The 23360-nt window shown below is 40.7% G+C and overlaps 2 protein-coding genes across 17 annotated transcripts in view; one reads left to right on the plus strand and one right to left on the minus strand.

Moving 5' to 3' along the window:
• MIER1 (MIER1 transcriptional regulator) overlaps positions 1 to 6557 on the minus strand; it is a 73045-nt gene extending 66488 nt beyond the window's left edge. For 3 of the 16 annotated variants that reach the window (XM_027536970.1, XM_027536966.1, XM_027536968.1), the window contains exon 1: positions 589 to 740. Coding sequence is in view for 13 of the 16 variants with exons in the window: in XM_027536966.1 (XP_027392767.1) it covers positions 589 to 597 (9 nt within the window). In the remaining 3 variants the exon portion in view is untranslated. Of the gene's footprint in view, positions 1 to 588; positions 741 to 1995; positions 2073 to 5066; positions 5168 to 5802; positions 5912 to 5971; positions 6065 to 6263 lie in introns of those variants that run through there. The other 13 variants (XM_027536955.1, XM_027536956.1, XM_027536958.1 and 10 more) reach the window with 13 other exon arrangements.
• The window catches only part of WDR78 (WD repeat domain 78), a 99576-nt gene continuing 82744 nt past the window's right edge, over positions 6529 to 23360 (plus strand). The window contains 3 exon segments of the mRNA XM_027536954.1: positions 6529 to 6578; positions 6580 to 6696; positions 17893 to 18076. Coding sequence (XP_027392755.1) covers positions 6529 to 6578; positions 6580 to 6696; positions 17893 to 18076 — 351 coding nt within the window.

The raw sequence follows: 23360 nt of genomic DNA on the forward strand, positions 1-23360 counted from the left end.
GTTTGAAGAAATGGTGAGGCTGCCCTAACCTAGAGTGATGGATTGCGAAAAGACCAAGTTCATTTCTCCACGCTCATCTGGTCACCATCAAGAAAATTACTGAGTTAATCAGAGGCCGTTTTCCTTACGTTTTCCCCAACACAGGCGGAATGTCAGTAGCAAACCGATGGGGGTGACGCGGTAGGGCGCAACAGCATCTCGGTTAGAGAGGGAAGAAACTTCTCAAGAGGAAGCAGCAGCTCCTCTCTCGGCCCCTAGCACCGGCCGGCGAAGTTGCGCCACAGGCGCCCCTACTCCGCGGGCGCCCCCCACCCCACCTCGCCCCTTTCCGTACGCACGGGTACGCCGCCCTCGACCCTTTAAAGTGCCCCCGAAGTCGAACTACGCCTCCGCTTTCTCCTACCCACAGACCCATCCCAACTAAGTTCCACGAAAAGCTCCCGCCCAGAGCGCGGCCTGTTCTGGACAACAGGTGGGCAGTGGCGCCAGCAGGGCTCGGCCTCCCTAGCCAGGCCCACTCCACTCCTCCCCGGCCCGGACCTGGGGGCGCCCGGCTCCGGGACGGGGAGGGGGAGCTCACTCCCTTACCTCCGCCATATTTGCCGTACTGACGGGTCACATCTCCGCGGCGGCCGCAGCTGGGTCACGGCCAGAACCCGGATGTGAGACTCGGCAACGGGACTCCAGCCTCCGCCGCCTCTGCCGCTCCCGCCGCCGCTGCCTCGGCGGGAACGCGCAGGAGCCGCCCGAGCGCGCCCACCACACCCCACTCCGCCCCCTCGCGGCGCCGGGGCTCAGCGGGACTGGAGGGAAAAGGCCAGAACGCGCGCGCGCGCGCGGCCCCGAGGCAGCCCTCCCCCAGAGGAGCGCGGAGGAGGCGGAGCCAAGGTGGGTGTAGAGCGGGAGGTGGGCATCTCAGCCCAGCGGATCAGCGACCCCAGCCCGGGAGCGGGCTCTAGGGACTAGAGGTGAAGGAAACTAGCCAAAGGAGACACGTCCAGCATTCATATCGTTGGGGAAAAGATACGATATATTTAACGTGTAGGCCTTTTTTGAAGTCCCATTTGTTGGAAAAACGGATGTTGCTCTGATTGCAACAACGTCAAGCAGTGCGCTTTGAAAGCGGTTATCCCTTGACGGGTACTTCTTTTGGATCTTTCCCGACAGAAATGGTAAAATCCCATATAACAGAATTTTACAGGTCACAGCAGGGATTAAGAAAAGGGACTGTACTGGGTAGACTGCCATCCTCATGTATCATTTGCTTTTCCTCACACACTTTATGCAATGCCAGTAGTAACGTAATTATGCAATGGTTCTGCACTAGAGAATTTTTCTAAATGTGAAATACTGAAAAGCTGCTCTTTAATAGATATAATCTCCAACTCGACTGTATAGGTGGAGAATTTGCTTATGTGCAGTGCCTGAAATGCCTGCAATTTAAAAGTTTATTGTATTGGCCGAGAACTGCCAACTGGCTTTGGTGCCAATTCTGATGATTGCCAGAGCCAATGATTGCAAAATAACAAACGTGTTTCACTTACATTACTATGGCAGATACTGGGTAATGCAAACATGATATTAAAACGTGTACTAACACATTTTACCAAACCAGAAGTTAGATAGTCTTATTTCATAAAGACCGTTTTCCCCCAAATGTTCAAGGGTTCTTCTTAATGCAACTTCAAAAATGACTTCCAAAATCAACTAATTAAATATGAAACTTATTTGTTCCCTCCAAATAATGCTTTGCCAGCACTATATATTACATAAATGTGCACGTATACAATTTTTCTTTAAACCAATACTTAACTTACAATGAAATATGGGGAAGACTGTTTTAGATTATTTGTATTCCCTTAAAATTCTAGATTCTATTAAGTAGTTTCCAAAGATTCAACATTTAACTTGAAATTATGTCCAGTAATAATTTGTGCATGAATATTTTGTGCATTTATAGGTATATGAAGTAGCTGCTAAGTGAAAGGACATTACCTGGTAATATGACAGGAAAAGAGTCCACAGACAGTCTGTAAACCAATTAAACATAAACATCTGATGCACATTTTCTACTGAAAGAAAAGCAAAGGAAAGAAGAGAAAGGAAAACTTTAAGGTTCCCAAATCTACAAACAATTTTTACCATTAACTGTACTGTACAGAATTTTCACTTTATTTTTTAGAATACTTATATAAAAGTGTTTTTCAGGATTCCTTGGGGGAATAAATATTTTAGCATAGGTATATAGTTTCTAAGAGTTACCCTGTTGAATTACCTTAGTCCTTCTGATTTGAAACAGAAATGACTTTTTAAGTCAGTTTCTAGTCCAACACTTTTCACTTTGAGATGCTTGATGGAAACGGCTGTGAAGGCAAAGAACAATAGATGTGCATAGAACTGAGGTGGGTAAAGATAAGAATAAGGGGCCTAGAGGTAGAAACTCAGGCTTTATAAAACAACTGGATTAAAGGAGAATTATCCATTTAAATGGGAAAGCTAATGTATGAAATTTAGCTGGTTATCAAAAGGAAGATTAAACAGTATTGTCAAAATGCAAGGCATAGGAATAATTTGCTTGAAGAATCTCTGATTCTTCAGTTATCAACAAGAATCCTGATTGTGATAAAGAGCTGGGGTTCACAGTCCTTTAAGCTACTGAAATTGTCAGGAATATCAGGGTCTAGGACATACTTGAATGGGTATCCATTTTACTGATAAAAAACTTCAAGTTTATTAATACTGTCCATCAATTTTACTATTTTTAAGTGGCATTATTGTTTAAGGAAAAAAAATTCACTCTACATTGTTTTTTTGTAAATGTGGGTTAAGTGATTTTTTTTTTTTGATTCAGACATTCTAAAGGAAAAGAGAAACAGCTCCAATGTTGTAAGTCAGTGTTCACATATTGAATTCAGTATAGTTTTACCCACCTTCCATCTTATTCTAGTGATATATTTATCTTTAAAATTTTTAGGAGGGACTTCCCTAGCTAGCGGTCCAGTGGTTAAGACTCCATGCTCCCAATGCTGAGGGCATGGGTTCAATCCCTGGTTGGGTAACTAAGGACGTGCATGCAGTACCACGTGGCCAAAAAATAAAATAAAATGCTTATTTAAAAAAAAAAAATTAGGAGCCATCTTGTCATGTCATCATGTCACGTGTTAGTCGTTCAGTCGTGCCCAACTCTTTGTGACCCCTGGACTGTAGCCTGCCAGGCTCCTCTGTCCATGGGATTCTCCAGGCAAGAATACTGGAGTGGGTTGCCATTTCCTTCTCCAGGGGATCTTCCCAACCCAGGGATCGAACCTGGGTCTTAAAGAAGGCAAAGTCTTTCTCAAAACTCTTGTATACCTCTTCAGTATCAAATATGTATAAATTAACTATTCATTAGTCACAGAATCTTAATGCTGGATGTGACCTTAGAGGTCTTTAGTCAATTTCTAAACTGTCTAGGTAGGAATCCTTCATTCTGTTTCCCCACTACCAGGCTTTCCTGCCTATGCTTAAACAGCTCCAATGTACTCACCGTCTCATAAAAAGGCTGTTCTTTTCCAAAAAAAACCTCTAATGTTTGGAACATTCTTCTTTTTATCAAACCAGAGTCTACCTCCTTGTTATTGTCACCCCTTACCCTGAGTTCTTCAGCACTTTGGATTAATTCAACAGATGTCTTCTTTGTATCCAAATATAAACACTCAATATTTATACTTGGGTTAACAAAAAATAAATCTTTAAAGACTACTGATACTAGAGGAGCTGAAAAGGGCACATTACAAAGTTGAAGCCATGAGAAAATTCACCATTACATAGGAGCTGTTTAAAATTATTACAATTTATAGTCCTTATTATTGTGATATCCAAAATGGTAGTTGTTAGAATTGTGTAGTAAAATGTTCACAGTTAAGTAAAAATGTGTGGTTAATTCTAATTATATGTAAGATTTGTGGCTAATGTCCCAAAACAAAAAAAAATCACTACAAAGCCTGAATAAATGCCTCTTTAGCTCCCATTCCCCACCACCTAAAGGCTTCCTTGTGTTCAGGCAAACTTACATTAACTTTTACCACATTAAGTTATTCAAAACTGCAATTATATTGGGAAACTATTTTTAAGCAATTTACTGCATATTCCATTAAAAAAATTATTTAACAATTTTATAGAGGTTGCAATACACACACACACACACACACAAACCCTTCAAAGTTATTTTGCTTTCAACTAAGGCATTTTAAAGTCTCAATTTTTCTTCAACCAGTACCCCAAACTAACCAATAAATAAACCTGGCAATTTACATGTACCTAAGAAATATATCCTTTTATTCAGGACCAATACCTGATTCAGATATAAGGAATATTATATACATATGTTATGCAATTCAAAAAAGTACCTCTCAAAATGCATCAAGAAAATAATTTGCAACAATTTAGACTCTGGGGCTGTTTGAATGAAATAGATTAACACAGTACATTCAAAACCCTAAAACCAAATTCTGTATCTAACAATTTTCAGAGTCCCTTTTAAGACCATTTTCTTAAATTTTTATTTAAAAGTGACAGCCTTCACATGATGTGCAGGTGAAAATTTATGGGTAACTACTAATTCGATTGAGAATACCTAAAAGTCAAAAAACTTCACCTATTTTTAAAAATGACATTTTAGATAGTTTTACCTTTACTGTAGCAGGCAGCATGTAAATTACAAAGCAGTAATGCATCACATTGGAAGTCCCACATCTATGCGACAATTAGCATCATCTTTTTCTTGGTTTGATTTTTATTAACACCACCCCAAAACACATATATAGCCTTTTGGTTCTGCAAAGAACAGTTCTGGTTTTCCTTTTCGTAATTTTTACATACAGTTTTATCCAGTTGCTCCATTTTATCAAATTATCACAAATTGGTATTTTGATAATATTGTTGACATGATTTTTAAATCTCATCCAAACTCTGGAAATTATTGGCCCATCAACCGTTCTCAAACACTGGAAAAGTAATATAACATTTATATACTTGAGGGAGTTTGGACTTTCCCTCCCTTAATCTCCAAGTGCGCCCCTGCCTACCAGCATCACATCCGTCTTGTCTGCATTGAACCTCAACCAGTTGGTTCTTAACCACGTCCGAAACTCAGCCAGGCACTGGGAGAATCGAGCCACCACACCATCTGGATCAAAGGAAAGAGAGCCTCAGTAGTAACGAGACTGGAGACAATGATCTTACAAGCTCAGTATTCAACCCATCTCTAATTTTTAAAGACAGCCAGGAATTAGGACAGGAATCCCATGATAATTTTAGAAAAACATTAATGAGCCTTGAGTCATGCAATTTGCAACTGATGATAAAGGAATAAAAGTGACTCAATAAATAGGTCGCCTCATTCCACCCATGACTGAAGAAAGGTTCACTCAAGTCCGGGTCACCTCGGCTAAGCGGCCTCAGTAGATCGGCCAGTCTTGTAACTGCATAAGCTTTTCTGCAAAATTAAAGAGTTTTAGCGTTGGAGGAAGTTTTAGGGATAACTGGGGCCCAGAGAGAAGTAGTGACTCGCCCAAGGTCACACAGCAATCGAGGACTAGAGATGGTCTCCATGCCAGACATCTTTCCACCAAAAGCTGAAAAAACAAGGCCATTCAAAGGTGGGGGGGGGGGGGGGGGGCATTTGTCCCCAGGGATCCTCCCACGGGCTGCTAGGACCTCTTTCCCTCACAACAATGCCCTCTTCGGGCCTCTCCTCCCTCCCTTACTCCTTCCGAAAAGGGCTGCTTTGCCCAGGACCCGTTTGCCGAGGACCCTGCTCACCACCAGGGATGCAGTGGGAGCAGGAGTCTCCCTGGGCTGAGACAGGACCCAGAGATACAGCGCGAAAGAGGCGGGGCCACAGCGGGGCGGTCAGCTTGGCCCCACCCCGACCGGGTTCCTGGGCCGACTGGAGGAAGGGGCGGAAGCGGACAGGGCGAGGCGAACTCACTCCGCAGCGGATTCCCAGCGCGCCGCCGCCAACGCCAAAGCAAAAGACCCAGTTGGGCGGGGGTGGGCGGTGGAGAGGAGCTGCGCATGCGCCTTGGGTGGCCGGCGCCACTCCAGGAGGGGCAGCCCGGTGGGCGCGCTCTCTTAGCTCCTCCCCGGAAGTGAAGGGTCTTCCGGGCGGTACTCTGCGGTGGGGGAGGGGAAGGAGAGAAAGGGGACTGAGGACACCTCGGTAGCCCCTTATCCCGAACAGGACTAGGAGAGGAGAGATGGTTTATGGAGGCTGCACTTACAGCCGCTGCTGCTGCCGCCGCCGCCACCTCCGCTGCTGCCGCCACCGCCTGAAGAAGCCCCATCCATCCGCCTGCAGCCCGGGAGACTCAGAGCCTGGGAGGGGCCTGAGGCCCGGGCCGCCCGCCTCCTTCTTCTAGTCGTCGTCCGGAGCTTCCTCCTGCTCCACCAACCCTCTGCCCTCCCCTCCGCCTCCTCCCTCCTCCTCGGCCTCCAGCCGCCAGCCAACCGCGCGGCCTCTTGTTGAGCCAGGGCTCCACCGTCTCCATGACGCCCGGCAAACATTCCCGTGCCTTAGCCAGAGCCGCTAACGCCGGCTTTCGGGTACAGGGGCTTCAGAAGCAGCGAGGAAAAAGGGCGGTTGACCATTCCGCAGCCAGTCGCCACCATGCCCATCTCTCCAGTAAACGGCCGCAGGCAGCCGAACGTCGGGGTGTAAGTTCGGACGCTAAAACTTTAGTCCATCCCCTTGGGTCCCGGAGGGAGCCCTTTTAGAACTTATCGCTTCATCTGTGTGGAGTCAGCAACCTTGTAACCTCCGAGGTGGCAGTGTCTCCTTCCTTGGCACAGTACAGCCTTTTCCAAACCTCTTTTGAGAAAAGACCTCGTTTGTTTAGAACCGCCGTTCCTCCTGGCACTCCTGGTGTGGTGGTTTATTTCTCTCCAACTTGTTACCTTCGAGCTGTACCCAGATGTTCAATCTCTCAGCTTCTGTGAGCTATCAGACTGAACATTACTATGCTCTGTAGTCGAGGTTTTTTTACGCCTTCTCCTCATACCGTCCTCCCTTAAAACTCATTCCAGCTTACAACCTTCTGTTCTGCAGCAGTTGGATTAAGGGCTGGACAGAAGCCCACAGCTTTACAGTTGTCTCACTTAAAACTTCAAATGGTCGCTTAGTCTATCTATTCCACTAAAATTTCCTAATTGATTCATTCTCCCACACTTCCAGATCACTTTTGTTCTCTCTCCTCAAACCCTCAGCATCTCCCCTCTGCTATCTCTTCCAGCTCAGCTAATCTTTCTTGAGCAGAACTTCTTTCAAAGGTGTTGGGAGAGAATCTTCTTTTTTGTCTCGGATATGGTACTCAGGTTTTTGTCCATTCTGAAACGTGAAAGTGTTAGTTATTCAGTCGTGTCCGACTCTTCACCATCCTATGGATTGTAGCCACCAGGCTCCTCTGTACAGTGGAATTTTACAGCCAAGAATACTGGAGTGGGTAGCCATTCCCTTCTTTAGGGGATCTTCCCAACCCAGGGATCAAACCCAGGTCTGCATTGCAGGCAGATTCTTTACCATCTGAACCACCAGGGTTTGTCCATCCTTCCACTCCACTAAAAACAGCTTGTGTGGTCAGCAATAACTGTCCAGCCAAGTGTAATGGCCATTTCTGTTTCTTAACTCACCCATCAGCAGCTTTGATCTAATTTACCACTTCCTGAGTTTTGAATCACTTCGTTTGGTTTCTGGGACACTACTCTCTCCTAATTCTCCTCTTGCTTTATGCCTATTCCTTTTCAAAATATTTTGCTGTTAGGTCTTCAGTCTCTCCCATATCTAAATATTGGAGTGTTGAGGGGTCGGTCAGTCTTACAACCTTTTCTCTTCACTCTTGTTTTTTGTCTTTAAAAATTACCCATTTGCTCACAGTTTACAAGTTTATCTCTCCAGCCAATACCTCTCCCAAGAAAACAGGCTTAAAATCAGATAGCTGCACTTAGAAGTTAATTGGCATCTCAAAATTCATATTTAAAACTGAACTTATTTTCCCCTCTAATCAAATTTGCAGTTTCCCATTTCAGTAAATGACAATTTCCATTCTTCCAGTTACTCAGTAAAAAAACTTTAGTTTACCTTTGACATCTCAATACCCCCGTCTACCAGTAGATTCTACCATCTCTGCATGCAAAATAAGTCCAGACCACCACTCCAGGGTCAGTAACTGTCACATTGCAGTAAACTAAATGGTCTCTTTACCATCACCTTCATTCAATGTAGTAATCACTGTGGCTCTTCTCAAAAGTCTCTGATTCTTCCCATTTCACTCAGAGTAATAGCTCATCCTCTGTAGGCCACATAGGATCTCACCTTGGATGCTTCCCCTTGGCTAGTTATACTCTGTATTGTTCCACAACAATATCAAGCACCTTTTCCCACTTCAAGGCCTTTCAACAGCATTTACTGTTCTTTGGAATATTGTACCCTTAGTCATTTCATAATTCATTTGTTTTCTTCAGCTGTCAGCTATCAAAGAGTCCTTCTCTAACTACCCAACATAAAATAATAAACTCTTCCCAATACTTCCAGTTCCTCAACTTACTTTATTATTCTTCAAAAAGTTTATTCTGTTTGGTACATTATATACTTTTTTGTTAATCTGTTTTCATCCAAGCTATGATGTACTCCATGAAGGCAGAGGTTTTTGTTTTGTTCACTGCTGTTGCCTAGACGGAAGATGATAAATATTTGCTGACAGCAAACAAATGAGTGTAATATATACTTTAGTAACATTGGTTACTGCTCCTCTTGTCTGGTTTTTTTACTTGTTGGTATGGAAATCTCAAAGTAAAATTAAGTTGACTTCATGTAAATTCTTAAAAAGTAATAAAACTCTCATAGTACCTGAGAGAGTGTTAGAAAAATTCCCTTGGGGATTTCTGAAACAATGACACATTCATGGGAGATTACCTATTAAGGAAAGAGTAGGGTGGGAGATGGACACTGACTTGACTCGATGAACATGAGTTTGAGCAAGCTCTGGAAATTGATGATGGACAGGGAAGCCTGGTGTGCTGCAATCCATGGGGTCACAAAGAGTCAGACATAACCGAGTGACTAAACTGAACTAGGGTGGGAGATAGGAAGTAGTATAACCTTCACTTTTTGAGGTAGCCATATTATCTAATTAAAAACAAAATTTCATACATAATAAAGTTTACAACCATTGGTTTGACCTCATATATTATTTCTCATCTTTCTCAGTTTAGGATTTAATACTGATCTCAGAAAGGATCTCATGAAACATGTATTTATCAATTTTTCACTTTCCCACTCCAGTTTTTCCTATATTGGGTCTTTTCCTATTGGCTTAACAATACAGATTTTCCTCAGTTTACCATGAGGTTATGTCCCAGTAAACCCATCATAAGTTGAAAATATCATTAAGTAGAAAATGGACTTAATACACTGAGCCTACCAAACATCATGGGCACACGTGCTAAGTTGCTTCAGTCGCGTCTGACTATTTGTGACCCTATAGGCTGTAGCCCCCCAGGCTCCTCTGTCCATGGAATTCTCCAGGCAAGAATACTGGAGTGAGTAGCCATTCCCTTCTCCAGGGGATCTTCCTGACCCAGGGATCAAACCCCAGTCTCCTACATTGCAGGCAGATTGTTTACCATCAGAGCCAACAGAGAAGCATACTTAGCATACCCTACCTTAAACATGCTCTGAACACTTACATTAGCCCATAGTTAGACTAAACCATCTAACACAAAGTTATTTTATAATAAAGTGTTGAATATCTCATATAGTTTATTGACCACTGTACTGAAAATTAAATGATTGTGTGGGTACAGAATGGTTGTATTTGTTGCCTCCCCTTGTGATTGCACGATTGGGAGCTGTGGGAGTATGATTTTATATTGTTGGCCCAGGAAAAGAAATTCAAAGTAGGATTTCTAATGAACTGTATTACATTCACAACATTGTGAAGTCGAAAAATCATAGTTTGGGGATTGGCTGTATAGGGCAGTCTTCCACTGTGGTGAAAAAAACAAAGCACTAGTGCTTTCTTCAATGCTTTTATCTCACTTCTTTGCCCAGTTTATTCGTTTCCTTTTGATTTGGGTGGGAGAGGGGGAGAGTAGTTTTTATCTGTTCTTGTTTGTTATTCACTTTTTGCATTAGGATCTTTAGCATATTAATCATAATTATTTTAAATTCCCAGTCTTAATTCCAAAATCTCTGCCATTATCTGTTGTGGCTGTAATGCTTGTTTCTTCAGACTGCTTTATGCCATGTATTTTGTTGAAAGCTAAATATGTTGCATCAGGTAATATAAACTGAGATAAGTAAGCACTTAGTATGAAGTTTTGTGTTTATTTGCTTAGGAATCAGGCTGTTTACTGTAGCTGTAGGTTTCCGAGACTTCATTTTCCTCTAGTGTCCTGGTTTTTTGTCTCCTCTGGTTTTTAGGTTTCCCTAGAGACTCCTGCTTAGAATCTGAGCCTTGCAGTTCTTCCCATTGTAATCCCCTGTTATTATACAGAAGCTCTGTTGATGTGGTAAGATGTGCTGGGTGAGAATGGGAAGGCAGAGAGAAGTGTACCTTAATCCTAGGATTAGGTCTTAATCTTTTAGTGGGCCTTTTTCTCTGGGCCATGACCTTCATAAGTAATTCTCAGAATTTTTTTTTTTTAGGTGGAACAAGAAGGTTAGGTGGACTTCAAGTAAGGTATTTCCCTTTCCCCATGTTGCTTAGGCTCTGGTAAAATGGTTTTCCTTGAGGGCAGGCCTCTGTTAAGGATAACTAAACATTCTGTTTATATTTCAGAATGGTTACTTCCTGTCCCCCTGCTGAAACTCAGGGAGTTTTACTCTGACCTTCATCCTGGGAGCTTGCTGGAGCTCCTAAAGGTAAAACTTGATAAGTGTGGGGGCCTCTCTAAGGCTGGGCCCCCAGCAATTTTTTTCTCTTTTGAATTAGTCTACACTCATTTTTCAGCAATTAGGCTATTGCCTGTTAGGTTTTCCTTCCACTTGTTAGCTCTAGTGGCAGTTTCAGTAAGTTGTGATTCTGTTTTTCCTACATCTCTTTCAGTACAGGGGTTTGCATGTAACCTCAATTCTCTGATGGGTCTAAGAAGACCCACTGATTTTCAGTTTGCTAAACCTTTTTCTTGTGAGTACTGGATCGATGTCTTTTGCAGCCTTTACATGTCAGACCATAAACCACAAGTATCTGTGTTTACTCTTTAACCTTTGCATTCTATTGTCTCCATTGCTGTATGAAAATTACTGAGAGGTCAATAATGAGTAACCTAAAGGTTTCAAAAGTCACCAAATTCAGTGGGCTTTCTTTTTACCTCACAGCATTTAACAATATCAATCTTCCCCTCTTTAACCCTGAACCAACCCTGAACTGGTTCACTTATTACTGGGCTAGGTGCCTTTTTTCTAGTTTTACTTTCTACTTCCAGTTTCTCTCCTTGGCCCATTACCCTCTCTTTGTGGCTCTAGCTTTTTATTTTGGAACTCAGTTCATTTATTATCATCTCCATGAAAGTTTCTCAAATCTGTATCTCACTTCTGTTCCTTGAAATTCACTTTCCTCTTGATTTTCAACTGCTGCCAAACAATTCCACCAGATTAGCACTCATAATATCTAAAATTGAACATGTCTACAATTTAACTTTTTATTGTGCTTTAGAAATAAAGGCTAATTTAATCATGACCTTAACTTTATGAGGCCAGTACTATTATTAACTTTAATTTATGTACGAAGAAGGAAACAGATTAAGAGACTTGCTGAGGAACACATAGTCTGTGAGTTATTGGATGAGTTTGGGGATTTAAATTGACCTAAGTTTGTTCACATGTAAAACATGGCAATTAAATATCTAATAAGTTATTATAAGATTTGAATTAGGGTGGTTATCATTTGTAATGTATAGAAATGCTGAATCGCAATATTGTGCTCCTATTTTTAAAGGGTGAAATAAGTAAAAAAAATTGAATTACAAAAACAAGTGGAAGTACTTTGAAGTTTAAATGTTAATCAGGATGGTTATTATCAGTTACAAAGTCCTATTCTGTAGGGCTTCCCAGGTGGCGCTAGCAGTAGAGAACCTGCCTGCCAGTGCAGGAGACATGAGAGACACAAGTTCAATCCTTGTGTCAGGAAGATTCCCTGGAGGAGTACATGGCAACACACTCTAGTATTCTTGGCTGGAGAATCCCATGGACACAGGAGCCTGGTGGCCTACAGTCCATAGGGTTGCAAAGAGTTGGACATGGCAAGCGACTTAGCATGCATGCAAGCATTAGTTCTGTGTCTGTTGTGTTTTAAGGGTATTTGGGCTGTTTTAATCGAATATGGTTAAGAAACAGACACAGAAAGAACTAACATAAAGGACGAAGTTAGTTTGTTTTTAAATACTCATAGATCCCTAAAACCAGGAGGCATGGCATGCTGAACCACATAGAGGTGTACATGAAGAGGCACCAGGGCCAGGCAGGATGTAGAACCAGCAAGAGGAAAACCTGGGCAAGAAGCTTTATTGTGGTTTCCATGGCAAGGAATGGACAAACCAGAATAAGCAGATGTAAGAATAGCTTGTTTGAATAATTTTAAAGGTTCTGGGTATTGGGCCTATCCCTAGGTTTCTGGTTCCTGTCTTTGCACTGATTACTGCAAGTGGATAGTGACCCAGAGAGTGAGGTCTCTGAGAGCCTGCTAAAGGAGGAGGTTGAGGGTATGGACTCTGGATTGATTGGTTTGCATATAAATGATGTGTGCATGGTAAGTCGCTTCAGTCACATCCATCTGTGCAACCCTATGGACTTTAGCCTGCCAGGCTCCTCTGTCCATGGGATTCTCCAGGCAAGAATATTGGAGTACATTGCCATGCCCTCCTCCAGGGGATCTTTTGGACTCAGGAATGGAACCTGAGTCTCTTATGTCTCCTGCATTGGCAGCCAGGTTCTTCACCTGGGAAGCCAATATAAATGGTGTACTTGTAGGCAAGTCCCTTACTATGCATAAAAATTGATTAGCTCTGGGAGGGGCAGTCCCTTCAGGTGCAGCAAATTCCTAGATGTCAAAACATTAAATTACAGAAAATAAAAAGATATGCTTAAAACATGCTTTATCTAGGATTTGTTTTATTTCTACATTTCCCCACCTTAGGTTAAGCTTTGATTACTTCTCACCTTGCCTATTTCCATAGCATTGTAACTAACGGTCTTCTTGCTTCTAGTGTGTTCTGTATATAGCTGAATTTCTCTGAAATATAGTTTTGAGTAGCTTACTCTTCTCTCTCAAAAGCACTCTCTTGCTTGCTTAGTAAATTTCAAAGACTTAGCGTGGTCATTTTATTTCTTCAAAGCTTATTTTCCTTCATGCATCTAACCAAATCATATAAGATTCTCTGTATATACCACCTGCTTTTCTACTTTTATTGTTCACAGTGAGCTTTGCTCAGGGTGTATTTCCTGTCCTGCTCCAATACCCTCATCCCTCCTCACCTGCAGCTGCATTAGACACAAACACACATACATACACACCACACACACTTCTTTTGAATTTGACCTGCATTCAGGCCTGACTCATGCCACTTTCATGATTTCTCTGCGTACTCCTCTCACCCAAAGTAATCTTTACCGCAACTTTCGTTATATCTTAAGTGTAAGTCTTTTGAGGCAAATACAATTTTGTACTTGCATTGTAATCATATATATGTTTTTTCTCTTATTAAGACTGTCAACTCCTTAGGGCCCATATCTGATTCATATTGTATCCCTGCCAGCATGTAGCCTTATGCACAGTAATTTTATAAATAACAGTTGGATAAATGAAAGAAATTGATTTGGTTTAGATTGAAATTTCTACCTTCATCTCATTAAAATAAAAAGAGACTAATAAAGACACTTTTTCTTAAGCCACTCCTCCTTTCCTCCTGCAGTTATTTCATTGTGAGATTTATGTATGTGTTGCATGCTTTAATGTCATTAGTCTCTTTTTTCATAGAAGTGATCATCAGGTGTTCATTATATAGATACCAATTATATAGAATGCGTTATATTTTCCGGTTACTGCTGTAGACACTGAAGACATAGGGGTGAACAAAATAGATTAGGTCTCTGCTTCAGAAACTCAGGAACCTACAGCTACATACCTCTTGTATCATGACTATTTTTGAGGCAAAACTTTCAAAGTGAATATCTCCTGAATGTCATCCTGTTCATTGCCCACTAATTTGCCTGTATTAAAAGTATCTGTTTTCTAACACAGCTAGGATAGATATGTACCATACATTTCTACATAGTTGACTACAAGTATTTATTTCAATTTTTTAAATTTACTGGTATTTTCTGTGTCAAATTTCCCACTGTATCAGGCAGAGTACTAAGAGTTGGGGCTTTCATGGTAGACATAAAATATGGCTCCTTCCCATAAAACTTACAGTCTGAAAATTTGGGAGAGTTTACTGAGGATTCTCATTAGATCACAGTAACTACCTAATTGGTATAAGCAACATCATTGCTAATTTGTTTCTATTTGGTCCCTGTAGGGAATAAAAGAGGAAGGGCTGGTTTATGAGTAAATGTGATATGATTTCATTATGTATTTATTTAGCTTGAGATGTCTAGAAGACATTTAGCTGGAGCTATCCAATTAGACTGGTAAGCATTTGAATATGAAGATTGAGAGAATGTTTTGAATTGGATATAATGATTTGGGAATTCATTCAGCAATTTTTTTATTATACAGCTACTGTGTATTGGGTACTATTGTAGGCACTAATCCCAGGGACGGGGGAGCCTGGTATGCTTCTGTCTATGCGGTCTTACAGAGTCGGACACAACTGAAGTGACTTTGCAGCAGCAGCAGCAGCAGCAGGGATACAGCAGGCAACAAAAGAGCACAAAGTCCCTAAACTTGTGGAACTTAGATTCTCAGGGCTGGAGGGTTAGGTGGGGAACATCTAATTCATAAATTAGATAAGTAAAAATACATTAGAAGTACTAAGGAGAAAAATTAAGCAAGGGGATATGACGTATTTGAGGGGTATTTGACATTTTAGATAGGGGAGCTGAAGAAGTCCACATTAAGAATGTGGCTTTAAGACCTGGAGACAGAAAGGATGCTAAACATGTACATGTGTGGGAAGAACATTTCAGGCAGAGGAAATAGCAACTGCAAAGGCCTGGCATGTGTGAAAAATATCAAGGATGACACTGACTGAAGCAGAGTAAACAAGGAAGAAAGTATTGATCATGAGGTCAGAGCTCAATCTAGATGCATGTAGGACTTTTTAGGTTATAGTAAGATTTTAGGTTTTTACTCTGAATGAGATGGGAAACAGTAGTGATATGATCTAACTTGTGTTTTTAAGGATCACTCTGGTTACCATGTGAAGAATAGACTTAAGGGAATTTAGATTAAGTGAGAAGATCAATTAGAAAGCTTCTGCAGTAATTCAAGAGAGAGGATAGTGTTTGGATCATGATAGTGGCAACAAAGAGTGATGACCAATGATTAGATTCAGGATACATTTTGAAGTTTTTTTCACCTGAACAACTGGAAGGAAAACATTACCTTTGACAAAAACGGGGAGGACTGCAAGAGAATTAGGTTTGAAGTCGCTCAGTCGTGCCCAACTCTTTGCAACCTCATGGACAGTAGCCTGCACCAAGCTCCTCCGTCCATGGGATTTTCAAGGCAAGAGTACTGGAGTGGGTTGCCATTTCCTTCTCCAGGGAATCTTCCCAACCCAGGGATCGAACCCAGGTCTCTCGCATTGTAGACAGACGCTTTACCTTCTGAGTCACCAGGGAAGTCATCCAGTAGAGAGAAGCTTATGATGCATGAGAGAATGACTAGAGCAATGTCCGTAAATAGGCAAAAAGGAATGGAATCTAGAACACATGTAGAGGAATTGACCTAAGCAAGAATCATGGATAACTCATTCAGAGTAATGGGAGAAATAGGGAATATAGACACACAGAGAGAGGCAAGTGCACAGATGTAACAGTGGGAGTATTTGAAAGTTACCTGATTGCTTCAGCTTTCTCATTTAGTTAGCGGAAGGTAAACACAGGAGAGGAAATGTTGATATTCAAGAAGTGTGAAATGATGACTTTAGAAGGGGTAGTAAAAATTAACCAAGGTAATGCAGTGTGGTTGCTGTCACATTAAGGACCCACTTTAACAATCTGTAATTTAAAATGAGACCTGGCATCATGGTTAGATGTTTTTTCTATAGCTTCACTTACCCACACAGGCTGAGTTAAATGCAGTGTATTAATAGAAAATTTCAGTAAGGACAACAGATCAGGATATCATTGCCATTAAAAAAATGGTTTATCACTTATCGATACCAAGAGGAGGGGACCACATGGAAAAGCACTGGGATTTGCCACTGGCAGAGGAATTGATGTGCGACTGAGCAAGCTGCACACATCAAGTTAAGGGCTTCCCAGGTGGTACTAGTGGTGAGAACCTGTCTGCCAATGCAGAAGACATAGGAGATGAGGGTTTAATCCCTGGGTCAGGAAGATTCCCTGGAGGAGGAAATGGCAACCCACTCTAGTATTCTTGCCTGGAAAAATCCCATGGACAGAGGAGCCTGACAGGCTACAGTTCATGGGGATGCAAAAGAGTCGAACAAGACTTAGCAACTAAACAACAGTGCCCACAATATACTAGGCACTGTCTTGTGTACTAGTGATACAGCAATGAACAAGACGAAGTTCTTGCTCCAAAGACGCTTACATTCTAGGAGAGGAGTATACAACAACATACAAAGTGTCAGTAGGAATAAATGCTATGAGGAAAAATAAAATGTGAAAAGCAGATTGTGGTCATTTTCAAGTATTGTATTCTTGTCTGATCTTGTTATGATTTGGAAAGTAAAAGTATTGTTTGAAATGTTTTCTTTGGAAACACACTGCCTTTTTATCATTTAAGGGGCAATCGTTCTTATTTTAAAGAAGTCTGCAGCACAATTAGAGTACTAGAATGAAAGAATGACTAGATTTTTGTCTTAAGGAATTTCGAGAATTGATCCAAAAGTGAAATCATACTTCTTCTCCTGGATGCAAATATTTTTATTATATTTTCTCTTCTTATTAAAATCTATTATGTAATTGTTTAGGCAGGAACATGATATTCTTTCCCAGGTTTTATTACTCATGCTTCAGTCTGCCTACATAACTGCAGTCTACACCTATTTATGATTACTATGTGTCAGGCATTTCCTAACCATAATATAGAAATGAATACATTTAATCCTCATAATAACCTATGTGTGTGTGTTCAGTTGCTCACTCATGTCTGACTCTTTGCAACCCCTTGGACTGTAGCCCACCAGGTTCCTCTGTCCATGGGATTGTCCTGGCAAGACTACTGGAGTGGGTTGCCATTTCCTCCTCCAGGGGATCTTTCTGACCCAGGGATTGAACCCATGTCTCCTGCATTGGCAGGTGAATTCTTTATCACTGAGCCACCTGGGAAGCCAGTAATGTATAAGATACTGTTACTACCCCCATCTTACAGATAAGGAAGCAGACCCAGAGAAATAAGTGTAGACTTTTGATCTGACTGGTTTTCAAATTTCAACTCTAGTAGGAATGCTTCCCTCTAAGCCTTTATGGTTTAAATAAAATAATGTTATAGCAACCTCTTCGAATTATTGTGAGGAAAAAATGACACAGTGCTTGTAAACATTCTAGAACTATGCTTACATATAATGAGCTCTCAAGTGGCTACTATTTTTTTTCTTGTTTATATGATCAGATTGTTTCCATGTTTCTAAGTGAAAGTTGCTTTTTTTTTTTTTTTATCTGTTGGCTAATATTTCTTCAATCCTGGATCTTCTGTGTTATATTTTCTTTTCCTGACATAGAAACGCTGGCTTAGGGCCAAGGAAGTCTATTAGCTTTGTTGGTCCAGGAAAAGGAGCGCTAATGAAAGGAGGATATGCTGGTGCAAACCAAAGCAGGATGGCTATGTCAAAAAACATGATGATTCTACCTGAAGCAAAACAAATGGAAAAAATGACTATTTCCTCCGCAAAGACAGTCACACAGGTAATATTCTTTAGAATTCCAAGTTTGTTTGAAAATGATGCTGGTAATAAATTGATTCAAATGTAAGAGGTAGAAAGTATGCTGTTTTTTTTTTTTTTTCCAAAATTCTTTTTAGGTTTTACACTTAGGTCTGTGATCCATTTTGACTTAATCTTTGTATATGGTACAAGGTATGGTCAGCTGTTGTTGCTGTTTTTGCATAGAGGTATTCAAGTTTTCTAGCACCATTTGCTCTGCACCACAGGGCATGTGGGATCTTAGCTCCCCAACCAGGGACTGAGCCCGTGCCCCCTGCATTGAAAGGCAGCGTCTTAACCACTGGACCACCAGGGAAGTATGCTGCTTTGAAATAATAACTTACTTCTAATACAGTACAGGCATACCTCAGAGATATTATGGGTTCAGTTGGAATAATACAAATGTCACAATAAAGTGGGTCTTGTATAGCTTTTGGCTTCCCAGTGCATATAAAAATTATGTTTGTGTTATACTGTGGTCTAAATAGAGTGTGCAATAGAATTATGTCTAAAAATTCCAATATAGATAATTTAAAAAATCTTTAATGCTTGTTGGAGAAGACTCTTGAGAGTCCCTTGGACTGCAAGGAGATCCAATCAGTCCATCCTAAAGGAGATCAGTCCTGGGTGTTCATTGGAAGGACTGATGTTGAAGCTGAAACTCCAATACTTTAGCCACATGATGCGAAGAGCTGACTCATTTGAAAAGACCCTGATGCTGGGAAAGACTGAGAGCAGAAGAAGGGGACGACAGAGGATGAGAAGGTTGGATGGCATCACCGGCTCAATGGACATGGGTTTGGGTGGACTCCGGGAGTTGGTGATGGACAAGGAGGCCTGGTGTGCTGCGGTTCATGGGGTTGAAAAGAGTTGGACACAACTAAGCAACTGAACTGAACTGATGCCAACCATCCTCTCAGCCTTCAATGAATCATAATAACGTCAAAGAGCACTGGCCACAGATTACCATAACAAATACAATAATAATGAAAATATTTAAAATATTGTGAGAATTACCAAAATGTGACACAGAGACTCAAAATGAGCAGATGCTTTTGAAAAATGGTATCAGTAGTCTTGCTGGATGCAAGGTTGTCACAAGCCTTCAATTTACTTTACAAAAGCCGCAATATTGAAGTGCAATAAAGTGAAGTGCAATAAAATGAGGTATGCTGTGTTGTGCTAAATCGCTTCAGTCGTGTCCAACTCTGTGACTCCATGGACTGTAGCCTGCCAGGCTCCTCTTCCATGGGATTCTTCAGGCAAGAATATTGGAGTGGGTTGCTGTGCCCTCTCCCAGGGGATCTTCCCAACCCAGGGGTCGAACTCCTATGGCTCCAATATTGTAGGTGAAGTCTTTACCACTGAAATGAGGTATACCTATATTGATATATTGATTTTGTTAGAGTCTTTACCATATAACTAACAAATCTTACAGTATAATATTGGCAGTTGGCTCCTATCATTGTTATTAGAGTGGAATAAAGAGAGTCTACTCATGACCTTAAGAATTAGTCAGCTCATGCTGCTATAGTAAAATACTGTAGTGCCGGGGTCCAGCCCCGGCTGATCCAGGGTATTCGAAGGGGAGACGGCTTAGGCAACTATTTAAATATTCATCAAAGATATAAAGAGTAATAGAATGAGGATAGCTCAGTAGGAAAATTCAGTGGAGAAAAGAGGCTGAGTAGCTTGGTTTACGCGGGAGACCAATAAAACTTCAAGACAAGAAGCTTGCACCACTTACGTAGGCCGCAGGCGTCCTTCCGTTCTCCCGAATGAGAGGAGACACTGAGGCCTCCCCGGTCGGATCTTAGAAGCCCAGGCATAATAAGTAAGCATGGCGGGTTCCGCGCTCCAGATGGAGACTCAGCCAGAGTGAGAGAGAGAGAGACATGGGGAGACCAGTCTTTTGAGGAACTGATCCCAATTCTTTATTTTCCAGAGTCTGTTTTTATACACTGAGATGTTATACAAAAGTCACGTGGCGACAGCAGTCCTGACTTTTATCAAAGTCAGGTGCTTCATACAAATGTATACAGAGGTCTTAGGGGTGTTACATCATCTTCTGGCCAGGGGGCCTGCTAACAAATTATGACCCTCTCCTTGTGACAGCGGTCAGTCAACCAGGACACTTATTTCTCCAGGGGTGATTATTCTTAAAACAGACGCCACCCAAATAAAGTTACATTCCTATAGGGTGAGGGTGTAGTGGGTTTTAGTTAAGGAAAGAATTTACTTAGCCTAAGGTCTAACGTGATTAATATCAAAGGTTAATACTTATTTCTTCTATATATTCATTAATGTGTGTAAGGGCAGGGGATGTGGAGACTTAGCAACAAACATTGGCTCAACAAATGAAAAACCCTTCACCAATACAATTTCTAATCAGCCCATTATACTTATACTAATAGTTTTCTAACTTTTCTAAGGAACCTGTTTTTAGAAGGTTTAAAGCATCTCGTGCCTCTCACGGTTGGGAGGCTGTGAGCGATCGCATGTGGCCGGACAAGCCTGTCAGGCAGGCTAGAGAACCTTCAGAGGAGTTTGTAGGTTAAAACACTCTTGTCACGCCCAGAAGTTTTTATTAACTGGAGCTCTAAGTTAACTCCTTCTCCGAAAGAGGTGGTGGGGGACAGGCCCCCGTAAAGTCAGAGGTGTAGGTGAGAGCACAAAGTAGTAAAGTAGGCAGGCTCTGGTTATGGGGGTAGATGCTCGAGGAGTTCCAGGGGGACTCCTGAGGCTCGGTCCCGCCTTTGCGTATGTCGAGCCTCCTTCTTCATGACCTTTGCCATGGGCGGAGTACCTCACTCTGGCCCCCAACACTGTAGATTGGGTGGCTTATAAACTTATTTCTTATTGTTCTGGAGACTGGAAGTCTAAGATTATGGTGGCAAATGGTCGGGTACTGGTGATGACTTTCTTCCAGGTTGCAGACTACCAACTTTCTTTGTATCCTAACATGGTGGAAAGAGATTTAGCTAGCTCTCTAGTTTTTTTTTGTAAAGGCACTAATCTCATTTGTGAGGGTGCTACCTTCATGACCTAATTACCTTCGAAAGGTTCCACCTCCCAATACCATCACACTGGGATCAGAGTTCCAGCATATGAATCTGGTGGATACAAAAACATTCAGTCCATAATAATTATATACATATTACATATACATTATATATTACATACATGTTATATAGTATCAACAGCACTATGTAAAAGGTATAATGCATCATGACCAAGCGGAGATAATACATGCAAGGTTGTTCTAATATTCAAAAGTCAGTACTATTTGTCTTATCAGTAGACTGAAAAAAATGTGATTATCACAACAGATAAAAAGAATTTGAAAAATTCAATATCCATTAATGATAAAAAATTAATAAAAAACCATTTCAACTAACTTGAAAAAGAAAGAATTTCCTTAGAAGCATTCTGAAAAACCTACAGTTACTAGTAATCTAGTAACACATAAAAAGAATTTTATGCCTTGAGTGCATTAGTTTCATAAGACTGCCATTAGATAATATCACAAACTGGATGGCTTAAACAATGTTCTAATCTGCCCTTCCTTAGAAACACTAGTCAGATTGGATTACCTCATTTTAATTATCTCTTTAATGGCCCTATCACTAAATTCAGTCACATTGAGAGGTCTGGGAGTTAGGGCTTCAACATATGAATTTTTTGGTAGGGAGAGACAATTCAGCCCATAACAGTTACCAAGGGTTTATCCCAGGGATGCAAAGTACTTTAATATCTTAATATCAGTGTAATTTACTGTATCTCATATCAGTAGAATAAAAAGTGATGATCATCTCAATAGATTTAGAAAAAGCACTTTGCAAAATCCAACATCTTTTCATGATAAAAATGTTTAATAATAGAGGGGATTCAACTTGATAAGGGACATTTATGAAAAACCCACTAGCATCAACTTAGCAGGCAACTGGATGCTTTCCCTTTGATGTCAGGAACAAGACAAAATTTTCTTGCTGCTTCTATTCAGTTTTTTACTGGAGGGTCTAAAAATAGCAATTAGGCAGAAAAAAAAGGCAACCAGTTTGGAAAGGAAAAGGTAAATCTCTGTTTGCAGATGACATAATGTTATGTACATAAACTCCTAAGAAACCCACCAAAAAGTATTAAAACTAGGGAACTCCCTGGCAGTCTAATGGTTCAAACTTGGTCCTCTCACTGTGGTGGCCCAGGTTCAATCCCTGGTTAAGGAACTAGAATTCTATAAGCTGCAGCATGGCCAAACAAACAATTAAAATTAACCAATGAGTTCTGCTAGATGCAGGATACATGATCAATATACAAATAAATTATAGTTTTTACATTTGGAATAATTTTAAAATTAAGGAAACAATTTCACAGTCACATCCAAAACAGTAAAGTACTTACAAATAAATTTAATAATAGCAGTGACATCTTCAGCTCCAAAAACTGTAAAACATTACTGAATGAAATTAACAATGATCTGAATAAATGGGAGTGCGTCCAAAATTTATGAGTGGAAAAACTTACCATCGGTAAAATGGCGGTACTCCCCAATTTGATCTGTAGATTCAACACAATCCTTATTAGAAATCCCAGCAGACTTCTTTGTACAAATTGACAATTGATTCTATAATTCATATGGAATTTCAAGAAACCCAGAATAGACAAAATACTCCTGAAGAATAAGAATAAAGTAAGCAGATTCTCACTTCCCATTTTCAAAATTTACTACAAATCAACAGAAATCTAGATAGTGTGGTATTGATTGGCACAAGGATAGACATACAGATCAATGAATAGAATTGAGTCTAGAAATAAACCTGTTACATCAATGGTCAACTGATTTTTGATAAGGGTTTGATGACTGTTTTAAGAGGGTCTTCAATAAATAGTGTAGGGATGACTGGATAGCCACATTCAAAAGAATGAAGTTGGACCCTTACCTCATACCATATCAAAATTAATTCAATATGAATCAAAGACATATATATAAAGCTAAAACTAAAAAACTTAGAAGTGGTAAATCTTCATGGCCTTGGACTTTGAAAAGGATTCTCAGATATGACACCAAAAATGTGAACCACAAAAGAAAAAAAAAAAGCAGATGATTGGACTTTACCAAAATTAAAAATATTTGTGTTTTGAAGAACATAATCAAGAAAGTAAAAAGTCAACCCACAGAACGGGAGAAAATATTTGCAAATGATCTATCTGTTAAGGGATTTGTATATGAAATATATAAAGAATTACAACTAAAAATAATAGACAAA

The sequence above is a fragment of the Bos indicus x Bos taurus genome, chromosome 3, assembly GCF_003369695.1.
Source record: "Bos indicus x Bos taurus breed Angus x Brahman F1 hybrid chromosome 3, Bos_hybrid_MaternalHap_v2.0, whole genome shotgun sequence".
NCBI classification, from domain to species: Eukaryota; Metazoa; Chordata; class Mammalia; order Artiodactyla; family Bovidae; genus Bos; species Bos indicus x Bos taurus.